The sequence below is a fragment of the Neoarius graeffei genome, chromosome 27 (assembly GCF_027579695.1).
Source record: "Neoarius graeffei isolate fNeoGra1 chromosome 27, fNeoGra1.pri, whole genome shotgun sequence".
Lineage (NCBI taxonomy): Eukaryota > Metazoa > Chordata > Actinopteri > Siluriformes > Ariidae > Neoarius > Neoarius graeffei.
Window position 1 is genome coordinate 22,243,438 of NC_083595.1, and position 24,614 is coordinate 22,268,051.

The 24,614-nt window shown below is 40.4% G+C and overlaps 1 protein-coding gene across 9 annotated transcripts in view; it reads right to left on the bottom strand.

Annotated features, from left to right (window-relative positions):
• The window catches only part of dgkza (diacylglycerol kinase, zeta a), a 502,369-nt gene that overhangs the window by 129,231 nt on the left and 348,524 nt on the right, over positions 1-24,614 (bottom strand). For all 9 annotated transcript variants that reach the window (XM_060911482.1, XM_060911485.1, XM_060911483.1 and 6 more), the window contains 10 exons: positions 24,554-24,614; positions 23,060-23,173; positions 6,372-6,512; positions 6,137-6,215; positions 5,968-6,023; positions 5,053-5,115; positions 4,065-4,138; positions 2,860-2,971; positions 1,418-1,617; positions 554-654 (listed from right to left, as the gene is read on the bottom strand). In XM_060911482.1, coding sequence (XP_060767465.1) covers positions 554-654; positions 1,418-1,617; positions 2,860-2,971; positions 4,065-4,138; positions 5,053-5,115; positions 5,968-6,023; positions 6,137-6,215; positions 6,372-6,512; positions 23,060-23,173; positions 24,554-24,614 — 1,001 coding nt within the window. The remainder of the gene's footprint in view (positions 1-553; positions 655-1,417; positions 1,618-2,859; positions 2,972-4,064; positions 4,139-5,052; positions 5,116-5,967; positions 6,024-6,136; positions 6,216-6,371; positions 6,513-23,059; positions 23,174-24,553) is intronic.

Here is a 24,614-nt window from a genome sequence, read left to right on the forward strand (position 1 = left end):
TCTGGATCGGCTGTGACGTCACATGCCCATTGGTGGCTCTAAATTGACCGTAGGTGTGAATGGTTGTGTGTCTCTATGTTTCAGTCCTGCAATGATCTGCCGACTTGTCCAGGGTGTACCCCGCCTCTCGCCCATAGTCAGCTGGGATAGGCTCCAGCTTGCCCATGACCCTGCACAGGATAAGTGATTACAGGTAATGGATGGAATGGATAATTAATGTCCTGCCTGACCAAAGTCTACAGTTATGAGCCACTGCTTCCCACTACTATGTCATCACCATATCACCATCAGTGGTGTAAGAAAAATGGTCTTCTACCCAAATAATAATTGATAAGTGGTGGTCCAATGTGGGACCACTTACCATGTGCATAGTTCCACTAATGGATAAGGTACCGTAGGTAGAAGGGCATGGGCAGATGGGCTGTAGGCAGCAAATGTACCTACAAAAGTGCATCAGCTATCTATGACCTTATTTAAAAAAAAAAAAAAAAACCCTGAAACAAAAAACCCACAACAATAATGTGGTGCACTGAAAGTGTGTGTGTGTACTTACATGCTTCTTTAAGTTTCTCTTTGTGGTAATGAAGATCTTCATAATCATGCATGCTGATACGGTTCACTCGGATCCGTAACCTTTCTGGGATGGGCTGCTGACTATAAGAGACAGTGCCTGATCACAATCTCACACATTCAAATACTGATTAATGCAAACAAATAATAAAGAGTAACATACTGATTGTGCTCAACCTTTCCTTGTTTTGTTTTTTTTCTTTCCAGTATATTGTGTGTGTGTTGTCTATGATAAAAGCATAGTCAGTACTACAGAATGGTGGAGTCATACCCTGACCACATAATTCTTACAATGAGATTATTAGCCTTTTCCATTTCCAGTATTCTTATCTCAGTGATAAATTACTACACATTAAGGGTCAATACCACACTAATCACAGAAGCACTTGTATATGACATTTACAAAACCACAAAGAAAAAGACAGCAATAATAATTTCCTTTGGCCAGGCTTGCCATTTATGAGGATTTTGGAGGAAATTATGAAATTTGAGAAAATGGATCAAAACTCTCCCAACAAACACAAAACAGATTGAGCAGTGTTTCCCCTACATACTTTGGGACACCCACGCACACATTTTAGCCCCCCCCCCAAAAAAAACAGGAGTGCAGTTCTATTGTAAAAATTGTTCTAATTATTGCTCTAAAATAAATGTGAGGACTTAAATATGACTCTTAACTGTTTGTTCAGGTCCAAATGCTCTGTAATAGGAGCCGCAGGGAATGGTCCTGCAGGTGACCATCCTCAGCCAGCACACAGGGGTGTGTGACAGTTTGGGGGGTGTCCCCAAATCAATAAACTTAGGGGTAACACTACTGAGTGAGTGCGAGTGTTTTTGTATAGCTCACTCATTCAGCAGTGGTATCGAGGTCCTCCTCTTGGCTTTTTGCACCATGTTGGCCTGATTTCTGAGCGAGATGTGGATAGTGGAAGGTGCCAGCTTGCATGGCTCTCCATCCACCTGCATGGGGATTGACTTATAGGTGGTGAGTGTCACCTCACGACACTGATTAAGCCTCTCACCATGACCCCCGACCTGTAGCGTTGCCTACAACGACAGCAAGAACAACAAATTCTTTCTGATAACATTCTTACCATCTCATGAGAAGCCAATTGGAATCAACAAATCATTTCAGTTTCAACAGGATTCACTTTAGTTTATTTCCATTACATTCTATAACCTGGAGTAATGTTTATAATGTAGTTTTTCTGATTCAAATTGACTGCAATACAGTGTAGTTAATAGACATGATGATAAATCATGACACAAATTTATGATGATTTGAACTGATAAAAAAAAAAATCATGATTATTATCAGGCAGCATAATCTCTTAGTTTTTATCGCTGTAATTGTGTTGTTTAGACAGCAAGAGGGTGCAATAATACACAATAGCAGGAATACATGTAACTTTACCCAAGGCAAAAGTTACACAGCTCTAATGCCCCCCCCCCCCCCACACACACACACACACAATAAAATAAATAAAAATAAAAACTGATCTAAAATGACAAAGAGCTGTTGTGAGACTGACTATAAAACTAATTGGAAGAAACTGGAGCTCTCTTTTTACAGACTGTTGAAAGCTAAAGAAAAAAGTACAAAAATGGAGATAGATGTTCATAAAAGTTTATTAAGAAAAGGCCTTTGTTATTAACGTTTTTCATTTTTAATATTTTAGTTAATAGGCAATTATATTTTACTCTAACCTTGACAAATGTGGGTAAATAATTATTGTTGGTTATTAAGAAAATGAAACTTTAAACTTTAACAAAAGGAATATTGAAGTTGATAAAGAATAAATGATAAATGTTGCATTTTTTGGTCATAATATTTTCATTTAATACTTTTTTTTTTTTCGAATCCTGAACCCAATACTGTAAATCAAATCATGCACTGAGTGACTCATTACATGCCTAATAGTTAGTATTAGAGATATAGTCTGAGATGCTGGCAGTTTTGAAACCCCAAATCCCCTTCCTTACATCTAAAGCAAAGCCCAAAAAGACATGTACGTGTGCTGAATAGACAAGAACGCCAGAAAGGGGGAAAATTTTCTGCTTTGACATTCTACAAATGTCTCTTTTTCATGATCGGTTGCAGGATCATTTCACAGAGTTTGGATGTTCTCCTTCATCAAATATAACAAAAAGTGTCCTGACCAAACAAACAAAAAAACATGCTATTGCACTTGAAATATTACGACTTGTATGCATTTCTGATTTGCCAAATGAGAATTGTATTGTTTATTTGATTGGAGTGTTTCAATGTGAAGTGCATCTTGAAAGTACCAGTGATGTCATGGTGAAGCCGATGACCTCAATGCAACCGTCGTCATGGCGCTGGGGCTCGAAGTCGTGATGCTCACTTGGGTTCCCCCATGGCATTGTGCCAGCACAGTATCTACACACACAAACACAAGACTATAGAGAGCGTGCACGTGACGTCACGAGGTCACGTGATATTTGTTTATCTGCCATCTTGGACGGCATGGCCGCACACAGAACTTAGACGAACCCATTCTAATTATCAAGTGTGTGGGAGTAGATCTTTCAAGAATGGTTAGATCTTGTTCAGCATTTGGTTGTACCAATAGACAGGGCCAAAAGGAGGGCCTGTCATTTTATAGATTCCCCGCAGACGAGGAGAGATGTGCAAAATGGGTGTCCACTGTGCGAAGAGAAAACTGGTACCCCAGTTCTACTAGCCGAATTTGTAGTGAACACTTCATATCAGGTAGGTGTAATCTTCTAATTCAATACTCCTAGTACTACACACTTAGTACTCCTAAGTTGATTTTCGGATTGAATGATAACTGCATAGTCGGTGATTTGTGATTTTTTTTTTTCAGACAAAAACATAGATATTTACAACCCTGTCATTGTCTGGAACTGAGTTTAGATTTCGAACATTCTTACGATAAAACGTCCTGCATAGTCTCTTTATGATAAACGTCTTAATGCCACTTACCCGTGAAGTTATCAAGTAGACATTCTTCTTCGGAACCTTCCAGAGGTATACGGTGGGATACCCATCCCACAACAAAATCTTTATAAGCTTCCAGGCTCTTGTAAGCTTTGAGGGCTTTGCCAGTGTAACATGATTCACGATTAACAAGAAAATTGTAAATGTCGTGGTAGGCCAGATCGGGCAAATCGCCGGCACCGCAGCTCCGAATTTCCCTGAACAAGGATTGCGGCAAGTTGTACGGATCTGCAATCCCCAACCTGGAACAGTTTTCCACGTAACGCTGCCTCACGTCACCTTCAAGATGCTGAACAAACTTAGACAAGTTATCGCGCGATGTAGATGAGGTATTTTCCTAATTTTCTTGGGGATTACTCCCTGGATCTATTACGCTCGCGCAAGGTAAACAATCCTGAAGCCGTCCAATATGGCGGAGTAAACACGGATGGGTCACGTGACTGCACATCCTCTATATACTGAAGGACAGGAAGGGGGGGGAAGGGGAGGCAGTAGAATAAGGGCTTCTTACCTGGGTATATTGAGGAAGACCAAACACTGCAGCTTCAACTCCTGGACCTTAGATGTTAAATCTGCACCATCACACTGTCAGTGAAAATAGCATGAGGTTTATGATCTGACGTGATGCGTGGCAGCTTGGGAAAACCTGTCCCATGGTAACATTTTCTACTATGTATAGTTGTAAAAACTACAGGTGTTCCTGAAATGAACTAGTTTTCTCACTTGTGTGCATCTCAACCACAAGTAAATGTACAACATTTAAAAATGTGATTACAAAAGCGAAAAGGGAGAAAACTGCATTTAAAGATTTTATTTGTCTGTAGTACAGGAACATCACAGATATTCTGATTACAAACTGAACTGATTAGGCTCATGTTCTTTTGCTGTGACTTACAGCCACCTGAGGAAACTTAGCTAGCAAGGTTTTGGACATCTTTAGACAGAGTTTTACCACCATGCTTGTTAAACTAGCTCCATCGCAACATGACCTCTGCAGGCAGCCAGCCAAGACAAGATAAAAATTAAATAAATATTTTCCACCTTGGTTTTGTGGAGTACATATATGTTTTTTTTTAATATACCTGTATGTGTATGTATATATATATTTTAAACTCGGGTGTCAAACTATGTTACAGGTAGAAAACCAAATTTTGGCACAAAGCTTTTTTTTTTTTGGTCAGAGTTCAGATACACCCACAATCTGGGCTTACCCAGACTTCCACACATTTATGCAAGCTATGGACAGCATTTTTAGTACAGTAACCTCTCTCTCTACAGAGAGTCCTGTATGACTGTCTTTGTGATGCATTTCCGCCGATTTCTCTGTTATAGTAGCTAAATAATGCTGTGTCTAACCTTTCAGCTCTTTCTCTTCATTGGCTTCAGCTAAATGGGCCCAAAATGTTAAAAAACTGATGCATTCCCATGATTAGGCACTTTAATTTTCACAAAAAGATAAACAGTGTCCTCAGATATGAGAATACAGCTTGCTCACTCACCACCACTTTAATATGTTTGGCCAAATCTTTTGAGCTCCCCATGAGGAAATCTGAGAAGGCCGTCTGGAAAACAGCAGTACAAATCACCATCAGCCTTTATCATGAGCGCCACTGCAATTACTGTAACAACGTGAGTCACACTATCTGCTTAACCTGCTTTCAATTTTCAACAGTCCTCAAAATGCATAATCATTTATCTGTCTAAATATTGCACACTGCAAATCTGATTTGCGAGCAGTAATGCTGATGCAAGGAATAACATGTTTCATTGTAACAGCGATAAACAATTATTCTCTCACCTGCTTCTCATTTTTCTTTTGACTTAAAGCTAAAAGTAAGACACAACTGCTGTTTGTCACAGAAATGCAAAGTCCTGAAGTGTCCCTGTGGAACAGCTTTACTTTAAAGTGTGGACACTGACTCAAGTCTTCTCTCATAAATGTTAAACATCTCCTTAATGAAAACCTCACCAAAGAAATGCCTTCACTGTTAAATAAGAGTTGTTGTTTTATTATCCACTTATTGGTAGGGTTACATTATTTGAGCACGTGGCATCCAAGTTCCTTTTGAATGAGCTGTTAATATAATAATATCACATTAGAACAAGCACATTTATATAAACGTGCGATTTGCCTTGTGGCTGACATTATGCTGGAGTTGTGCTGCCACAGAATCAAATTCAACTACCAGATACCCAAATTCAACAGAGCTGTAGTATAATGTAAAATATGTGGTTATGAGAACAAAACAACCATATTGTATCATGTGGTGTCTGGCACTGTTTGGCATGCGTTTCCTCACAATCATTGCTGCTGATAGCATTCCAATGGCCGTGTTGAAAAGATGTGTGACGAAATGCCAGCTAGTGTATGTGTTTTAGTGTAATATAAGGATATCTTTCATTGTCTCACTCACCCCAGCATAGAACATCTTGTTTCTGAAGCGACTGTTGAATTTTTCTGGGTTTGCCTCTGGGAAAAGATACAAAGGACAGTGTTTCAATTAGTGTCAGTCAACTTGCCCCTATCCCCCATACCCCAACCACACATATATTTTAAAGTAAGACTGATACTATTCCACAAACCTCGAGACTCATGAAACTCCAGAGTTACATGAGCATCAAAGCCCAGGCTGAAATAATTATTAAAAACATCTAGGGGAAGCTGTGAAATAAAAACAAAACAATACATCAATGTAGTCAGTGATATGCCACATGAATACATAGAATAAAACTGACAAACTTAGCAAAATAAAATATAAACAAAATCTAAATAAACTTGAATTTAAGAAGCATGCGTGAAGAGGTGAGAGGGGCCTACCTTGTCAGTCACTTGTTCATCTTTCTCCTCTGGTCCCACCTCTGTGTTTGGCTCCACCTGCAGGTTCCAGCGGTCAAGTTGCACAATGTTCCCATCCTCCACATGAGAGAGGATCTTGCACACTGGTTCATCTGTGTACCCCTGTACAAGCGAGCGTGCGCACACACACACACACACACACACATATCACATCTTGTTTAGGCTTCATTACATGTAATAAAACTTTAGTCATCCCCTGATGTGATTTGAATCCAAGCATAAGAGCTTTAAACATCAGCAAGCTAAAAACAAACAATTCATAACAACTTCTAGCCAAACATCTAAATTGATTTTAAAATTTAAAACTGCTGTTAACTTTTTGAAAAGGATCTCTGTACATTTCACAAAGTGTATCCAATATTTCAGAGGGAGGACATTATGCAAGGGTGGCACAGTGGTGTAGTGGTTAGTGCTGTTGCCTCATAGCAAGAAGGTCCGGGTTCAAGCCCCATAGCTGGCGAGGGCCTTTCTGTGCGGAGTTTGCATGTTCTCCCCATGTCCGCGTGGGTTTCCTCCGGGTGCTCCGGTTTCCCCCACAGTCCAAAGACATGCAGGTTAGGTTAACTGGTGACTCTAAATTGACCGTAGGTGTGAATGTGAGTGTGAATGGTTGTCTATGTGTCAGCCCTGTGATGACCTGGCAACTTCTCCAAGGTGTATCCCGCCTTTCGCCCGTAGTCAGCTGGGACAGGCTCCAGCTTGCCTGCGACCCTGTAGAACAGGATAAAGCGGCTAGAGATAATGAGATGTGTTCTCAGAGGAGAAATGATCATGATGGATTTAGTTAGGTGAACATTTATTTCTGCTCTGAGAAAACATTTCAAACCTCAAAACTCCTGTGTGGAAATTATACTAAGAAGAACAAGAATAAACCACAAACTTGTCTCTTCAGTGTAAGTTCCAGTGCCTTGCTATATTTACCTCCTTTGAACTATTCCAGATTTTGCAGTGTTACAGCCTGGAACGTGAATGGACGTAACTGGTCCTTTTAATCATTTGATTTAAACAATGATTGCAGCATGCAAGATACTTTTGTTGCGACAAACATTAAACAAACAAAAAGCAGACATTTGTTGGTTGCATAAGTATTAGCACCCAGGAAGTCAGTACCTATTTAAACCACCGTTGGCTGCAATTACACATGTGGGATAAGGTCTCTATGAGCTTTGTACATCTGAACCCTAATATTTTTGCCTATTCTTCATTGCTCAAGCTCTGTCAGAACAAATGAAGACCACTGGAAAATAACAATTTTCAAATCTTGCCACAGATTCTCACTTGGATTGAGGTCTGGGCTTTGACTGGACCACTGTAATATTTTCAAGTTCTTGGTTTTGAACCACTACATTGCTGCTCTGGCAGAATCCACTCCAATCCAACCTCAAGTCTTCTGCAGACTAGAACATATTTTCTTCTAGATTTGCCCTGAATTTGACTCTATCCATAGTGTCCTCAACCCTGACCAATTTCCCAGTCCTAGCTGATGAAATGTACCCCCACAACATGATGCTACCACCACCATGCTTCACTGTGGGGATGGCGTTCTCAGGGTTATGTGCAGTGTTGCGTTTCTGCCAAATGCAGCTTTCTTTCTGTGCCAAGGCCAAAAAGAGAATAAAACTCAGAACCTTTTTGCCACATCCAGGTGTGGACAAATTTGTTGGTACCCTCACAGCTTGTTGAAACAATACTTTATTCCTCTTGAAGTCATGACATTCAATGCAATTTTTACACATATACTTGCATGCCTTTGGTAAATCATAGAGTAAAGCAAAAAAAAAAAGTGTGAAAAGAAATTATTTATTGTTTATCTTACAAAGATATTCTAAAATAGCCTGAACAGATTTGTTGGTGCCCTTAGAAAAGATGATAAATAACTGGATTATAGTGATATTTCAAACTAATTGCTTAACCTTAATTAGTATCACCAGTGTCTTCAATCTTGTAATCAGTCATTCAGTCTATTTAAATGGTGAAAAGTCATAACTCTGCCGTTTGCTATCGTTGTGTGCACCACATTGAACATAGACCAGAGGAAGCGGCATGGTGGTGTAGTGGTTAGCATTGTCGCCTCACAGCAAAAAGGTTCTGGGTTCGAGCCCAGCAGCCAATAGGGGCCTTTCTGTGTGGAGTTTGCATGTTCTCCCTGTGTCTCCATGGGTTTCCTCCGGATGCTCCTGTTTCCCCCCACAGTTCAAAGACATGCAGTTAGGTTAACATGGGGCAGCCTTGGGCTGAAGTGTCCTTGAGCAAGGCACCTAATCCCCAACTGCTCCCTGGGCCCTGTAGGATAGCTGATAGCTGAAAATGAAGTTTTCAAAGAAAAGAGCACCATACCTACTGTGAAACACAGAGGAGGCTCGGTTAAGATTTGGGGCTGCTTTGCTATGTCTGGCATGGGGTGCCTGGAATCTGTACAGGGCACAATGAAATCTCAAGGCTTGCTCATTGGGGATGGATTAGGGGGATTAGATTAGGGATAAAATTAGCTCATGTTTAAAGTCATTAAAATTCTGTAAAGCTGCTTTGCAACAATGTCTATTGTTGAAAGCACTATAAAAATAAACTTGACTTGACTCAAGACCATCAAGGCATTCTGGAGCAAAACTTACTACCCAGTGTCAGAAAGCTCTGTCTCAGTCACAGGTCATGGGTCTTCCAACAGGATAAAGACCCAAAACACACAGCTAAAAAGCACCCAAGAATGTTGAAGAATAAAACACTGGAATATTCTTAAGTGGCCTTCTATGAGCCCTGATCTGAATCCGATTGAACATCTCTGGAAAGAGCTGAACCATGCAGTGTGGAGAAGGCACCATTCAAACCTGCGACAGCTAGAACAGTTTGCTCAGGAAGAGTGGGCCAAACTACCTGCTGGCAGATGCAGAAGTGAGACAGTTAGAACAGTGAGACAACTAGAACAGTGAGACAGCTAGAACCTGAGACAGCTAGAACAGTTTGCTCAGGAAGAGTGGGCCAAACCACCTCCTGGCAGATGCAGAAGCCTCACTGAGAGATACAGAGATTGCTTGTTAGCAGTGATTGCTGCTAAAGGTTGTGCAACAAAATATTAAGTTAAGGGTACCATAATTTTTGTCCATGCCATTTTCATTTGTTTTGCTTTGTAAAATACTCAGTTGAATTAAAAACCAAAAGCAAAGTCTGATTTGTGTTTAATATGGCATAAACAATGATGGATGCCATCAACTTTTATCAGTTTCAAGTTATTTCAGAGATAGTTGTGGTTTTTTTTTTTTCGTGGAAGGGTACCAACAAATTTGTCCACGTCTGTATTAACGGAGTTTCCAACAGCCACTGTCACTTTTTCCAGCTCTGGCCTATGGTTGTCCCTTCACCAGTCATTGACCTACTGACTTTTGTTGTATGGTGTTTTCTAGGTAGAGTCATGACTGTGCCATGTTTGTTCCATTTTTTAAATAATGCTGTGTTTCCGCTATGTACAATTGGCTGCGGTGGGCCGCCGCACCTTCAGGAATACCCCTAGGAGCTACAGTAGCAGCAATTGAATTTTTCCCGTTCCAACCGCACGCCATGCGACTGCCATGCGACTGCCGTGCAGTTCCCAGCTGAACGCCGGGGGCTGCCATGAATGGCTCAGACCCCCCTTCCTCCCCTATTTTAATTCTAAACACGCCCATTCATTCGATTCCATGGTGTCGCCATTAGATGGCGCTTCTCTCATTAAAAAAAAATCTTGAAATGTTGTGTGAAGCTTGTTGTCCTGCACTTCCCGATTTCAATGAGAAAGTAGCTGTAGAATAGATACATAAATGTGAGGTAAATTTTACCCAATTTAAGTATTTCATAGCTTTTTATTTCAGTTATTTTATACTCAATATATGGAATTAAATCTACCCCAAACAAGTCAATGCAAATTGTTACCTCAGATTTATTGGGTAAATTCTATACGGTAGGCTATTTTTTCAGTGCAGGAGCAGACGAAACTGTGGGTCTTGGTAGTCTGGTGGTTACTGCACATGTCCTGTACTGGTAACTCCTGAAATATGGTTCGATTCTTGCCTTGGGTTTACTCGCTCAAAAATAAATATTTTAAAAAAATGACTCTTGCAATGAAGCACTGTGCACTTTTTAGTGTTACATGTAGGTCCTTGTATCATCCGATCATTCAAGTATTCCATTCAATCTGAAAAACAAAAAAAAACACTCAATGTTTCGTTTTCCTGTTTTTCTGTATGACCAAAAAATGAGGGATTGGTGTTTGTTTTCCTTTTTCCAACTCAAAACAGAACAAATAATAAACAGGGAAACCAAAACGAAATAATAACTCTAATTTATGATTATTGATTTTCTCTATTCCCCACGCTACATTAGCCTTCCCATGATCCTCGGCGACAGTCCATCATCATCTCTGCGTCTATGAAACAGAAAAATTGCATGTGCATGTATATATCAAGTAATTTATTCATACATCCTATTCATTTAATATATTAAGCTGTTAATGTTAAGCTGATGATCTCTTAATTATTATTATCTCAATATAATAGTAATCTGCACTCGAGTTGAGGGGGGATGGGGGGATGCCATCCCCCCTGGAATAAAAAATGGTCAAAATCATCCCCCCTCTAAAATGGGCATCCCCCCTCCCTTCCCTTGAGCAATTTTATCAATAAATGTGGACATTACTTCTATTTAACATTGGAATTAGAAATGCCATTCCACGTAGCTTTGCTGAAACTGAGTATACAGTAAGCTACCGCGAGAGAGGGCACGCACAAGCGAAGCGTTTGAGGAGGTGACATTCAGTTGGAGTTCCGTTATTTTTTATTTCATTTGGCATCAGTGACAGCAGTGGATTGCAGCCTCATGGCCAAGTGGAGTGGACAGCAAGACCTAAGCAAGTTCGGATTTAAGATCGCAAGAAAAAAACATTTCAGGAGGTAAGTCAAGAGTTACGAATATCAGTCACACTTTCTGTGAGCCCACTATCATGCTGTAAAGTTACCGATATGGAGCCTAATTTGTGGGCGGCGGATAACAACACAGCTATCATAATGAATGTTAGTTTGGAGTCTATCCAGCTATCGATAGCTTACTCAGGTTCATGTTAGCTTTGATTTCTTGTATAAGGCCATTAATTTAATCAGCCTGGACGTTCGTTTGTTATTCTTCAGGCAACAAAAAGTGTTATTCAAGACAGGAAGGCTAAAATAAATGACACTAGCAGTTTTGAAGGCTTCATTGCCTCATTAGAGAGCCGGTCACAACATGTAAGGCAGAGCAGGATTGGTGTAGGACTTGGCAAAGTGTCTGCTAAAATGCAGCTTTCTTTTTCTTCGTCATAGGCTCTTCTTCTGTCTCCTCAATGGGCCTTTTCCCCTTTCCAAAGAAACTTTCCAAAGATGCTTGCTTTTAACTCATTTTGCTAGCTTGTATCCAGTATGTATCAAAGTGCTGGTATGTATCGAAGCAAAGTATCAAAGTATCCAAGGCAGCTCCTTGGTAACCGTCAATGTTAAGGTGTCACGTGACCTAGATAACAGCGGGAATCAACGTTACAGAAAGAATCCGGTCATTTTTCAAAGCTCAAATCCTCGTTCAGATAATAAATAAATCAGAAATAACATTATAATTATATTTAATTATCTTATCCACTGCTCTTTATTCCAGATGACAGTCAGCAGCAACACAGTGCGACAGGAGCTGGAGGACCCGGAGTGGGAGACAATACAGGAGCAGGAGCAAGCAGGAGAACCAACAGCTGAAGATTTACAATTTACTGTTGCTTGTTTTAGCTTATTGGTTACCTACCTACCTCTGTATTTAATTCAATGTTCCCAATGTTCAGCTTTGAATAAAAATTCTATTGACTTGATATGAAAAGATTCAGTTGTTCATTTACATTGCCTGCTGAGGTTTTAATAAATTATTTACCAAATGATTTAAAAGGAGCCTACCATGACTATGAAGTTGCACTTCAAATTTGTCATATGCATTTCACCCTAATATGGAGAATGTGGTAGGTATGTCAGCCAGGAGACTGACTAAATATGACACGACATCCACACTGTGCATGTTTTACAGTAAAATACCAGTGTATTATGTTTTTTTACAACAATAAAAAGGGTACACAGTGTGTACTACACACTTTATCAGCACAAAATACTGTATGTCTGGTAAATGAACAAGGTCCACAGACCTACGTTGTATGCAAACCCTCCTAAAAGCAAACCAGTTTCCCACCGACGGACCGACCGATGGGTCGACACGCGACTAAAAATTTCACCATCCCCCCGGTTTGATTTTACAACTCGACCACTGATAGTAATAATAAATAATGATAACAATAACAACATGGCATTCATTTTGTCGCTTTCAACATACTGTGTCAGACCAACTTTGCTTTTTATTAGAGGACATGAATCAGTGTATCATTCCTTCTTTCTATTTTCAAATGGCAATCAAAAATCAAAAAATGAAAAAGTGACTGGTTATTTTGTTATTTGTTTTTATTTTAACACAAAAAAATGAAAGACTGGTTTTTCATTTTTTTTATATGAGCCTAAAATTGAAATGAAAAACAATTTTTTTTTCATTTTTTGATTGCCAATTAAAAATGGAAAGAACGAATGATACACAATCCGTGTATCATTCGTTCTTTCTTTTTTTCAGTAATACGCAATGACTCGGCCAGGCCCTTTCTTTAGTGTAATAAGAGACAGTAGAGAGGTTCATGCCATTTGTCTATTTTTATTAACCGGTACAGTGTAATCACAAAACAGTATCGTATTTGAACCGACAAGAGACAGTTACCGTATCATTTCCCACTATGCCCTCCTTTGTTCCTAATAACCAGATTTATCACGTTTAATTATTAACAATTATAATAATAATAAATCAATATAAAACCCCGACATCTACAGAAGATTTTCAACAAATAGGGGGCAGGGAAGCTCGCACACAGCAGCGAGTGATCTGTGATGAGATGATTTTGAGAAGCAAAAAAAAAAAAAAACGCTCAACACCAGCAAATGTGGATTAAAGCAGAAAATTGCGTTAGGTAAAATCATTTTAGAAATTTTAGAAATCATTACATTCTTGTTTTTTTCAATAAAAATAATATTTTTTAACTTTATAATACTTAGTTACGTGCCGGGGCTCTGTCAGTCATTGATAGCCCAACTAATCACAGCGCTGTGGTTCTTTTCCTGATCCTTGGCATTGTTTTTTTTTCTTTCTTTGTTAATAATGTGTTACCGTATGTGATAAACACGGTTCATTAAAAAGGCCCAGAGATTTTCACTTCTGCTGCATGTCCCCTCCTCTCTGCAAAAATTGTGTATTCCTCTCAAGGTGCTAACTGTCTCCATTGTATTGGAACAGCCACTCCACCCCCCACTGAGGTTGCTATTCATGAATGGTAATTTGGTTTTAGGTTACACCCTAATTTCAGTGACAATTTACTCTGCCAAGCTTATTGTGGTATTTCACTCACGTGACCAAGTCATGTGATGCTGCCATTTTGGACGGCACGGCTCAAATCAGTTTGAATGCGAGGAAGGCGACAAACGAAAAACATAAAAGAAAAAGGAGCAAGATGCAGAAAACACCTTCACTATCCAGCGACGTAGGGCATTTACAGGGCGAGCAGAGGGAGAGGTATTTGCAAAAATTGAGGTTAGCAGGCTTAGAGAACAATGTTTACCTGCTTCCACCAGGATTGTTCACTGACGTACGGAAGTACACGAAGCCCTCGTCTTTACCTGACTTCAGCCCACATGATCTGTATACCTATGTCGTTAAAAACCCATCGCCATACACAGGTATTGATCTGAAAGCGTATACGAGTTTGGATGCCTACAAATATTTTGTGTCAGGCTGGGTAACATGCCTACATCAGCGGGTCGTCCCTGGAGCCGGTGGTCGCCATCTTATTACAGCTAAGGTTTGTTCACATTTTCATTTACTTTCGGTCCTCAGGATAAACAAAATGTTATTAAATGTCATTGAAATAACTTCTTAGTCTGTTGAGACATGGCCCGTTATAAATTTGCTGTTACCAGGCAATGACTAAGAACTGTATTATTAGGGTCGGTGTAGTTGTAGCAGTGTATTAGCAACTAGCTGTTAGCACTAGCTAATGTCAACAACAACAGTAGCTGGTATGTTACTGTAGCAATGTTTACGTTCAGTCATTTGGATGACTGTTAAAACATTTCAGTCTCAAGTTTTTTCCTTTACTGGATTTACTAGTTTACTGAGCTAGTGCGCTCGGGCAAGCTGGGAGCCGGCGCGCACGCTAGCTTGCCGGCCGGCCGGCGCTCGGGCAAGCTGGGAGCCGGCGTGCGCTAGCCTGCCGGCCGGCCGGCCAGCGCACGCGCTAGCTCAGTAAAATAGTAAATCCAGTAAAGGAAAAACTTGAGACTGAAAGGTTTTAACAGTCATCCAAATGACTGAACGTAAACATTGCTACAGTAACATACCAGCTACTGTTGTTGACATTAGCTAGCTTGACATTCAAAATGGCGGACACCGGGGCGTCACGTGACCCTGTGACGTCAGGTGAAATACCTCAATACAATGTCAGAGGACAGAGGACTGGAATTAGTGCCCCAAAAAACACAATTTCAGCTTGGAAAAACTACAGACGGTATAACTTCAGGAAGAAAATAAACATTTATTTCACACTAAGAAAAGCAGACTCACTACACATGGAGGCTATACAAAGCACAGAAATGTAGCATAGAGTTGTCCCATCTAGTAGTTTCCACATTCCCATGGTGAGTCTTTCCTACGGTACATTTGCCACAGGTGTATTTGTGGCAGCGTACACAAAGTTCAGTGCTTCTGTTATTATTGCAGGGTGCACCGTCCTTCCCAAGCCCCATCCTCAATGCTCCACAAGTGCCTGGTCAGCACCCCCATGTTATATTTGGGTTATTATTCCATTATTATTTGAGACTAGGTTTTGGGCTAGGGGCTAAGGCTAGGGGTTGGGTTAGGGGTGAGCTCAGGTTGGGGTTAGAGCCAGGATTTGGGGTTAGGGTCAGAACTGATCCTTCTTGGTTGCCTTGGTTGTGACGAAGTCTGGTTAGGGTTAGAAACAAAGAGGCTATTTCTCAGGTAACACAATAATTAGGCTTCTTTACACAACAATGGGAGGCAGGTAATGGTACGTTAGACTTATTCACAAATTTGGGGGGGATTTCATTGCAGACTAAAGTCTGCACTTTGGGCCTTCTAGTGTTAAAAATATGCTGTTAACTCAAAACACTTCTTATTCATTGCAAAACGTTTATTTCAGTGCTGTATACAGGTATTGAGCACACAATGTGACCGCTTTTATGCGGTAGCCTAATAATAATAGAACAACCCGAAAATTGCAGGGTAACCCCAGACCTGCACAAGTGATGCACTACTGGCAAAAGAGCCAGCGACGTATGAAAAAAACCCACACCTTGGACCAAATACATATTATTTTCGGCACGCTGCTCCACCAGTCTGTAATGGTATTTTTCATATGATTACATTACGGTGTAAATGTGGTCTTGAGAAAAAAAAAAGTTTGGAGACCTTTTGTTAAAATTGCTAAAAGTGATGTAATATTAATATGTAAAAAAAAAAAATAATAATAATAATAATAATATTATCAGACATGGCGGCACAGTGGTGTAGTGGTTAGCACTGTCGCCTCACAGCAAGAAGGTCCTGGGTTCGAGCCCAGCGGTCGACGAGGGCCTTTCTGTGTGGAGTTTGCCTGTTCTCCCTGTGTCCGTGTGGGTTTCCTCCAGGTGCTCTGGTTTCCCCCACACTCCAAAGACATGCAGGTTAGGTTAACTGGTGACTCTAAATTGACCGTGAGTGTGAATGGTTGTCTGTGTCTATGTGTCAGCCCTGTGATGACCTGGCGACTTGTCCAGGGTGTACCCCGCCTTTCGCCCGTAGTCAGCTGGGATAGGCTCCAGCTTGCCTGCGACCCTGTAGGACAGGATAAAAGCGGCTAGAGATAATGAGATGAGATATCAGACATTATGATCTTAGAAAACGCTTTAGTGACGAACAGTTACAGACAGTAATATGTCGTGATATTATATTATAAAATATTATTTTTCATTAGGCTATATATTAAATTATATATTAAATTTATCTTCTAAAATAACAGACTGTACTCATATCACAACCGGTTTATTTCACCATTGGAGATCAGATCACACAAGACATGCGTTACATGACTCATTTTCAGGATTTAAGTAGGCTATTTAAAAGCAATGCCAGCAGGACTTTGTGGCTCAGGTGGATAAGGCGCCATACCATAAATCCGGGGACCTGGGTTCGATTCTGGCCTGCAGTCATTTTCCGAGCCCTCCCTGTTTTTCTCCTGCTCATTTCTACACTGTTCTAAATGAGTTTGGATGTCTGTAAACCAGTCAGGATGGTTTTTGTTGAGCATGCGCTACATGAACAGGCACACATACAGGCTCCCTCGCGCACTCCGTCATATGCACGATGCAGATATTAATGTTTCGCGTGCACGCTCTTGCTCACTTGCTCTAGATTCCGGGAGATATTCTCTAATTTGCGGGCATCAGGGAGCCACTATCAATATGCGGGAGACTTCCGGAACTTCCGGGAGACTTGGGATGTCTGCACTCATGGATTAAAGCAAAAAAAAAAAATCATCTGACTGAAAAAAAAGCTCCATGTCGTTGGCCCCTACCACATCAGCGATGCGTCAAATTTTAAACGCCGTGTTGTCCATTATCCCCTCGGCCCCTACTTATAGTACATTTACATAATTTTAACAATGACTAAAGCTAAGGCAAGACTTGACCATTGTCATTACTGGCTATAAATGATGAAACATCAAGTTTTCAGCGCAAAGTGCAAATTTATTTCAACAATACTTTAGTAATGCACAACAGTGGTTAAGAGAAAAGTGCAAGTGCAGTCGAACTTGAACCATGCTTTCAAAAGAGTGGAACAGAAAGAACTTGCAAGAAAAGTAAAGTGAAAGTTCACTTTTTCTGCTTCTTCGCAGTGAAGCCAAAGGCATCTAGTTTTTTGCCATTGCTTCCACAGACTTTTTTTATGGCAAACTACACAAAAGCACACACCTGCCATTTTCATCTTTTTGCACCATGAACTAAATGGCTTGCCATTATCGCCCATTTCATTTAGCCAAGCCTATCTCCACTTATTCTTTACCGTTTTGTCGATGTCTGACACATCTGTGCTTTCATTTAAAAGAAGCGCGTCCATGCTGGCAAAACCGAAAGTAATTTGACGCGCTCTAGTGATGGAAATCGAAGGGCCTGTGTCCGGTGGCCTTATACGCAGTACTCGAGTTGGGGGGGGGAATGTAAGGGGAGGCTTCCCCCTTCTGAAATAAAAATCTCAAATCATTCCCCTTATAAAACGGCCATCCCCCCATCACATCCCTTGGGCCATTTTACCAATTAATGTGGAAATTAGCCTACTATTATTTTAACAAATATTACTACCATTTCAACATTAGAGACTTTGCGCAGTGATAGCCTACATGTAGCCGGATAAAAAAGACGCATATTTATTTATTCGGTTGCACCTCTCATTCACACCTATACGGAGGTTTCAGTCACTGAAAACAGCTACTTTTGCAAACTCTGGGCAGAGTGGAGATTTCTGAAAACTCCATCTCCAGACACGTGTGTAAATCGGGAAAACGAAGCAACAGTGGGCGAGAGGGCGCGCGCGAATATAATGAGTCATAGGTGTGCATCTTTCACCGAATGCCAATTGTCCCGGTTCTTCATGAAATCGCACGCGCACGCACAAATTCATTAGGTTAACTTTCAAATAACTGTTCTTGTGCACTTGTGACACCAGAGCCACTTTCCTGAATTTTGAGCTTCGGAGTATTGGCTTCTTTATCTATTTAATCAATTAACTTATTTGTCACATACATTAAATTACTAATGTAAAACATTAGTAGCCTATTTAAGCAATAGTTGTTTTCTCCACTGTTTTCCGACCTTTTGTGTTTAGTGAATGAGACACTTCATTACACTCCACTGACCGACTTCCAATTCCGGACTTTTTTGAAAATGTAAAATATAGGCCTACGAGATGTTTTTTTTGGGACTTAATTCGCGCTGCTCCTTCACTATTAATTTTTGAGACTGGCGAGGCACTAAATACTGTGGAATTATTTTCTCCTTACTATGAAGTTTGTCATCTTAAACAAGTGTCGGGAAATCTTGCAGCCCGACTCTGCAGCCTCCAATGTTTAAGCGAACTGCTGAAACCATAATGTTTAAAGATTAAATTGTAGGCTAATCAAACCAAAGAAAAACACAGCCTTTCCAGAACGTTGTCTGCCGAAGCCTGTTTAACCTACAAAAGGCTTAATAGCAAAGGTCTTGCTGCGGCTTCAACTTTTCACCTGATCACCTTTCAGTAGGCAAATATCATTATTACTACTACTACAAAAGGCCTAGTATTAGTATTAGACAAGTAGTTGCCTAGTAGTAGGACAGCCAAATAGTTTCATCAGTGGCCTACGCCGAGCCTCCCTGGGACTAGACAGTAGCGGAGGCTGTATTTATTTATTTATTTATTTATTTATTTATGCCTATGCTGCACTAGACAGTGTTTATGTAGAGAGCATGCGCACTTCAATCAATCAATCTATCTTTTATTTCAATTATATATAAACATATTCAAACTCGCTGTATGAGCGCATTAAAATCTTATGGCTTTTTAACTCCCGGTGAAAGTCCTCCGGGTTGAATTAACTAACTGAAATCAGCTGTTCTCAGCGTTTGATAAACCTGCTTTGTGAAACGGACAATCACTGCTCCTCCCCGTGGAAAAATGAGGGATAGCAGCTGGTTTTCACACAAGCTGCTTAGGGGCGTCACCAGTCAGGACTGCATTGACTACGTCATTGTGGGGGATAAATTATCTGCACAGACCAATCGGCAGACAGTCACGAACCAGTCAGGGGACGGCCAAGGGCCTGCTGAGGGCCAGTCACGGAAATGTGGAACAAATTCAATGGCTGCCACTGTACATGTATTCGACTACATTCTCCGTTGCTTGCCCAGTCTTTGTGTTTGGGGCGAAGCGCAGTTCCACTGGCCGAGCTAGCAGTTACTTGATTGGTTTCCACGGGTCGCCGTGGGCTCTGATTGGACAACGTTCCGCCTGGAGCAGCATAGCTAAGCCAACCTGAGGTAAACTAACTGCTACGCGGCTGTCACTTCAGCTGTCAAATTGGGAAAGGTAAGTGTTGGCAACAATTCTTGAAAAGTAGACAGCAGATGTTATGTTACCTTATATTTCCAGTGTTACTTGAAATTATGTTTCGTTATGTCACATAATTACGTTATGTAAAACTATGTTAGGCCACGTTATGTTACATACTGAGTACTGACTACTGCTGAGACGTCTCATTTGGCCTCCGGGTCTTCTGTGGTCCATTCACAAACTGAGGGGATGAATATCCACATGTAAACAACTACATAGATCTTCTAGATAGATTATCGTTTGGCATTTTCCAGATATAGTTCGTGAGAAATGTAAGGGCAGTTTTTTCGATTTCATTACAGCCTATCGCCAGAGCGCTAGTTTTTATTTGAGCTTAATTAAGTCGACTGATAACGTCAACGTGATATCTTTCAATTGCAAATGAGCTTGTTGAAGTATTTCGCCAAAAACAGAAAGGCGACAGATGAAGAAACTGGGCAGGTAAGATTCATTCGTGCAAAATAAAAGTCATTCGAGCTAGGGATGGGCATCCGATTACGTTTTCTTCGCCGATTGTCGGGAGAATTAACGATGAATATCGAATAATAATTAACATCTTTATATTAAAGTAATCATAATTATTGCTATAATTTATCCCATTAGATTCCATGGCGGCCGGCGTCGGCCGTATTGTATCCCATAGTGGCCGGCGTCGGTGTTTTAATAGGCTATATAGGTGAACGGACGACGCCATCATCCCATTTACAGACAAGCCTAAATACTCTTAAGATCAATATTTCAGACCCTCTTCGATTTATTTTCATGATAAAAACACATCTTTGTAATAAATTATTTTTAGATATTTTAGTTTTACTATAGATCTTGCGGTTTGCGAGCCATCCTTGGATACAAACCACAGGTTCTATCTGATAGCCTATACACTAAATATCAAAACTTCAGACCCTCTTTGGTGTGTTTTTAGAACCAAAGCCATAACGTTTGTATTTAACTATCTTAGCTTTACTATGAGATGTTCCAGCTCCTTCTTGTCCGTAGTCTAACACCGAGTCGATAGTTGGAATTGAGATGAACCACCACCGTCATTTTACAAGGCTCCGGTGCGCGCTGTTCAAATGGTAGGCTACATCATTTTTGTTGTGGATGAATTGTATTTATACGCTCCATTATAGTGATGACAGTAAACTTGGACATTTAAAAATGGTCCCACGCCACACTTCGCCGTGCTGCTTCATGTTGATTTTTAAGCGACTGACCTACGCTACGGAAGCTCGTAGGTAACTGAAGCCAGGGTACGGCCAAATGTTTGTCCGTGACAGACAGCGAAATTCATTGCTTGAAGACTTGCACTACGCACAACGCAACAACCTATAGGCTATTCATTTTTGTCGATGAACATGAACGTCATTCTTCTTAACGAAATTCTTAATGGTCAATTATCGATTAATCTAGGCTATTGGTTATGTGATGTCCATCCCTAATTCGAATATACACTGTTGCAGAAAGTACAACACCGACGCGAGTTTTTAAACACAGCCCTTTTTCCGAACATCAGTGGGTGTGTGTGATCATCTGCGAAATGCCATATCAGATCAGAAATGATCAAAACCACGTTAATTTAAGGTCTGGGTGGCTTTAACATCGCCAGTCATGAGGAGGAAAGGGATAGAAGAGGCAGTGTGAGTCTGCAGAACGGAGAGGACTTCTGCTCACGGTTCCAGAGACAGGTACATTTTTTTCTGGATTAGTGAATGAGGCAGTGTCATTATAAGACAGGCTCAGAACTTCAACAAAAAAGGATTTTATTTCCTATTTAGGTGATGGAGCCTTATTTACGTGTAGATGGCCTTCTGAGGAGCCTGGAAAGAAGGTTTGAAAACCTTGATCTACTGGGTGCCTTTCATGTATTTGGAGCAGCCAGTGAAAGCGACACCAGAAATACAGACTACCTCAGGATTCTTTCCAGAAAATTCCTTACACAGCAACCAGAAAATGTTGTCTTACAGGAATGGTCATCCTTTAAGCTGCATGTTCTTCTTGGAGCTTTTAAGGTAGGTTGAGGAGAAGAAAGATGTCAAATTGCCCTACTTGACAAAATTCTTCTTACAATTTAAGGATTGAGTAATGACTCAGTCTCTCACTCTGCATCCGTCTGTCTCTTTGTGGATCTAATTCAGAACATGGATCAGCTTAACATTTTGAAAACACTGGCATGTCAGCATGACGAGTGGTGCCAACTGTACCCATCCTTAAGCAAGCTGGCAGCAATAGCCCTGACCGTGCCAGTGTCAAGCGTGAATTGTGAGAGAGATTTCTCCACAATGAACAGGGTAAGTATAACACTTTGCTATATAAAAACAATATGGGCACACAATAAATATTCCTCATTTCGCTCATATAGTCTGTTCTGTTTGATGCCTAACAGGTGAAAACAGACATCAGAAACAGACTGCAGGAGGACCATCTGGCTGCATGCATGCGCCTCAGCATCAATGGACCTCCAGTCAGCGAGTTCCCCTATGAGCAAGCCTTAGAGCTATTTAAAAAAAAAAAAACAGGAAAATTAAGTGCTCTGAGCCAGCCTGCAAACTTTGCCACTGACATGTTTATGTGTGATTTCCAATAAATGTGTACTTGTAGTAATCATGTGTTGTGAGATTTATGTTCAGGGGGTGGGGGTAAGGGGTCGCTCCGGGGTTAGGTGTGGGGGGAATTTAGTCTCCCTGACTGTTTTCTAAACTGCCTTGCTCTGCAGGTTATGGTTGTTCTTTCAAGACTAGGTTTATTCATTTATTCCCTTACAAAGGGTCACCATTTTAGAGTGTGTTTTGTCAAAAAATTTCTCAGAATGCTCCCGTATCCTTGTACTGGGGTGGGACATCTGAGCGCAGGTCTTGCCACCGCACCTTCAAACATTTTCTAGGGGAAACACTGTAATGGATTTAATGGCATTCTGCAGGATGTTCAAAGTTTGGGATTTAATTTTATTTATTTATTTATTTTTAATCATGATTGAAAATTTTCCAGAACTTTGCCCTGGACTTGCTTTGATAACACCTTGGTCTTCATAATGCAAATTTTGTGTTTTATATTTGTAAATGATTTTGAAAACCATTACATTAATATTATGGTAATATTAATCTGGTAAAATCTTCTGGTAATTTCGTCACTGCAGAACCAGACTCCCCCCACCCCAAAGATCTGTCACTGTTCCAGATCTTCAAGTCATGCCCATAAACTCAGGGGTCTTGATAAATTTCTTCTTAAACAATTTTTCCATTCAATATCCCTCACGTTTTTGATTGTTGCCATAACATTCCTGAACACACATTTCATTTAAGCATTTGTAATTCTACATTAATAGATTAATTTTTGTGTTCAACCTGTGGAAGAATTTGAATAAAAGCTGTAGCAGGCTCACTCACCCCTCCCCAGTTGAGGGTTCTGGCAAGGTCATTTCCAGTCCCCAGAGGTAGTACAGCTACAGCAGGCTGGGGGTTCAGCTGCAGCTGATCTAGAGTGGACAAGATCCAGCCAACCTACAGTAGAATAATACCAGAAAATAAAAATAACCTCAGTGAGGCTGTAGCTCATACTGGCCACTGTTATTGTGTGCGAGTTTGAAATTTCAGACACCCATAAAATCATAAATATGACAGGTGGTGCCACCATCTTGACAACTTTTATGCACACCTACCTGGGGAACATTGTATGTGAGTTTGATCAATGTCTGATCAATCCTGTAGGAGGAGGAGGAGCGATTTTTGTAAATTGTGGATGGATGACGGATGACGCGTGATCACATAAGCTCATCCAGCCCGGCCTGCGGCCGGATGAGCTAATTAAAAATTACTCAGTGTGTGTGCATTTCATTAAGCTTTAATTGAGCCTTTTTTTTTTTACACAACTGTTCACTGTAATTATTTACAGTCCTACTATCTGCTCATCAGGGATTTAAATCTACATCTGAATTTCTGTAAAGCTGTTTTGTGATAATGCCTATTGTCATATATATTAAAATAAATAAATAAACCTGAAATGAAATTCTGTGGAATGTTTGTGAGAGGAATGCACATTTCCTAAAGATTTTTTTTAAAAATGGTATGTAACATGTGGGACTGGGGTTAAATGACAGTCTGTAACAGGTGTGTGCTGTGGGAGGAGACAGACATAAGGTACATATATGTGCCACATCAGCCATCTGGATAAGGAGGAGAAACTATAGAAAGCTACAATAAAACAGACTAATGACTAACCCCCAACACTATAATGATAAAAGTGTGTGTGTGTGTGTGTGTGTGTGTGTGTGTGAGAGAGCATGTATTTACATTGTTTTTAGATTTTTCTTTATGAAATGGAAATGTGATAATGCTGTTATACTAATAATTTCCAAGGACAAGATCTTGGCCTGACATTCAAGGAGTCATGTATGTAATCATTTGCAAGATGAATCTCAAAGCAAAATTAACCCAAAGTGAAAACTCTGCCACAGGAGAGTGGAGAGGTTTTTAAACTCCCTAATATTTCTCATGATTTTATGTGGTTCTGAAATCCTCCAGGGGATAAATGTGGATAAATGTCAGTGTGTGAAATATGGGGATATTCTGGAAGCTCATCCAAGTTTAATCCACTATCTTAATTACTCTGCCAAACCAGGATACATGCATGAAAAAGTTGTGTGTGATTCAGGACTGTGGATTATGAGACTTGGGGCCTTTTTTTTCATGACCATAACTCAAATGCCATAACTAAGATTTTCGTCTTGGTGTGCATTAGTGTAGCAGACTTAAATACCATTTGACTCTAGTATCAGCACTGAAAGAGTGTCCTGATTAACAGTAATGTTGACACAAGTTTGGACTCAGTTGTATGTTAAAAAAAACAAACAAATGAAAAATGCAATATGCATGCACACTTACTGTGCCATCACCACCACATGCCAGGATACGCAGGTTGTGAACTTTTCGGTACATCTCCAAC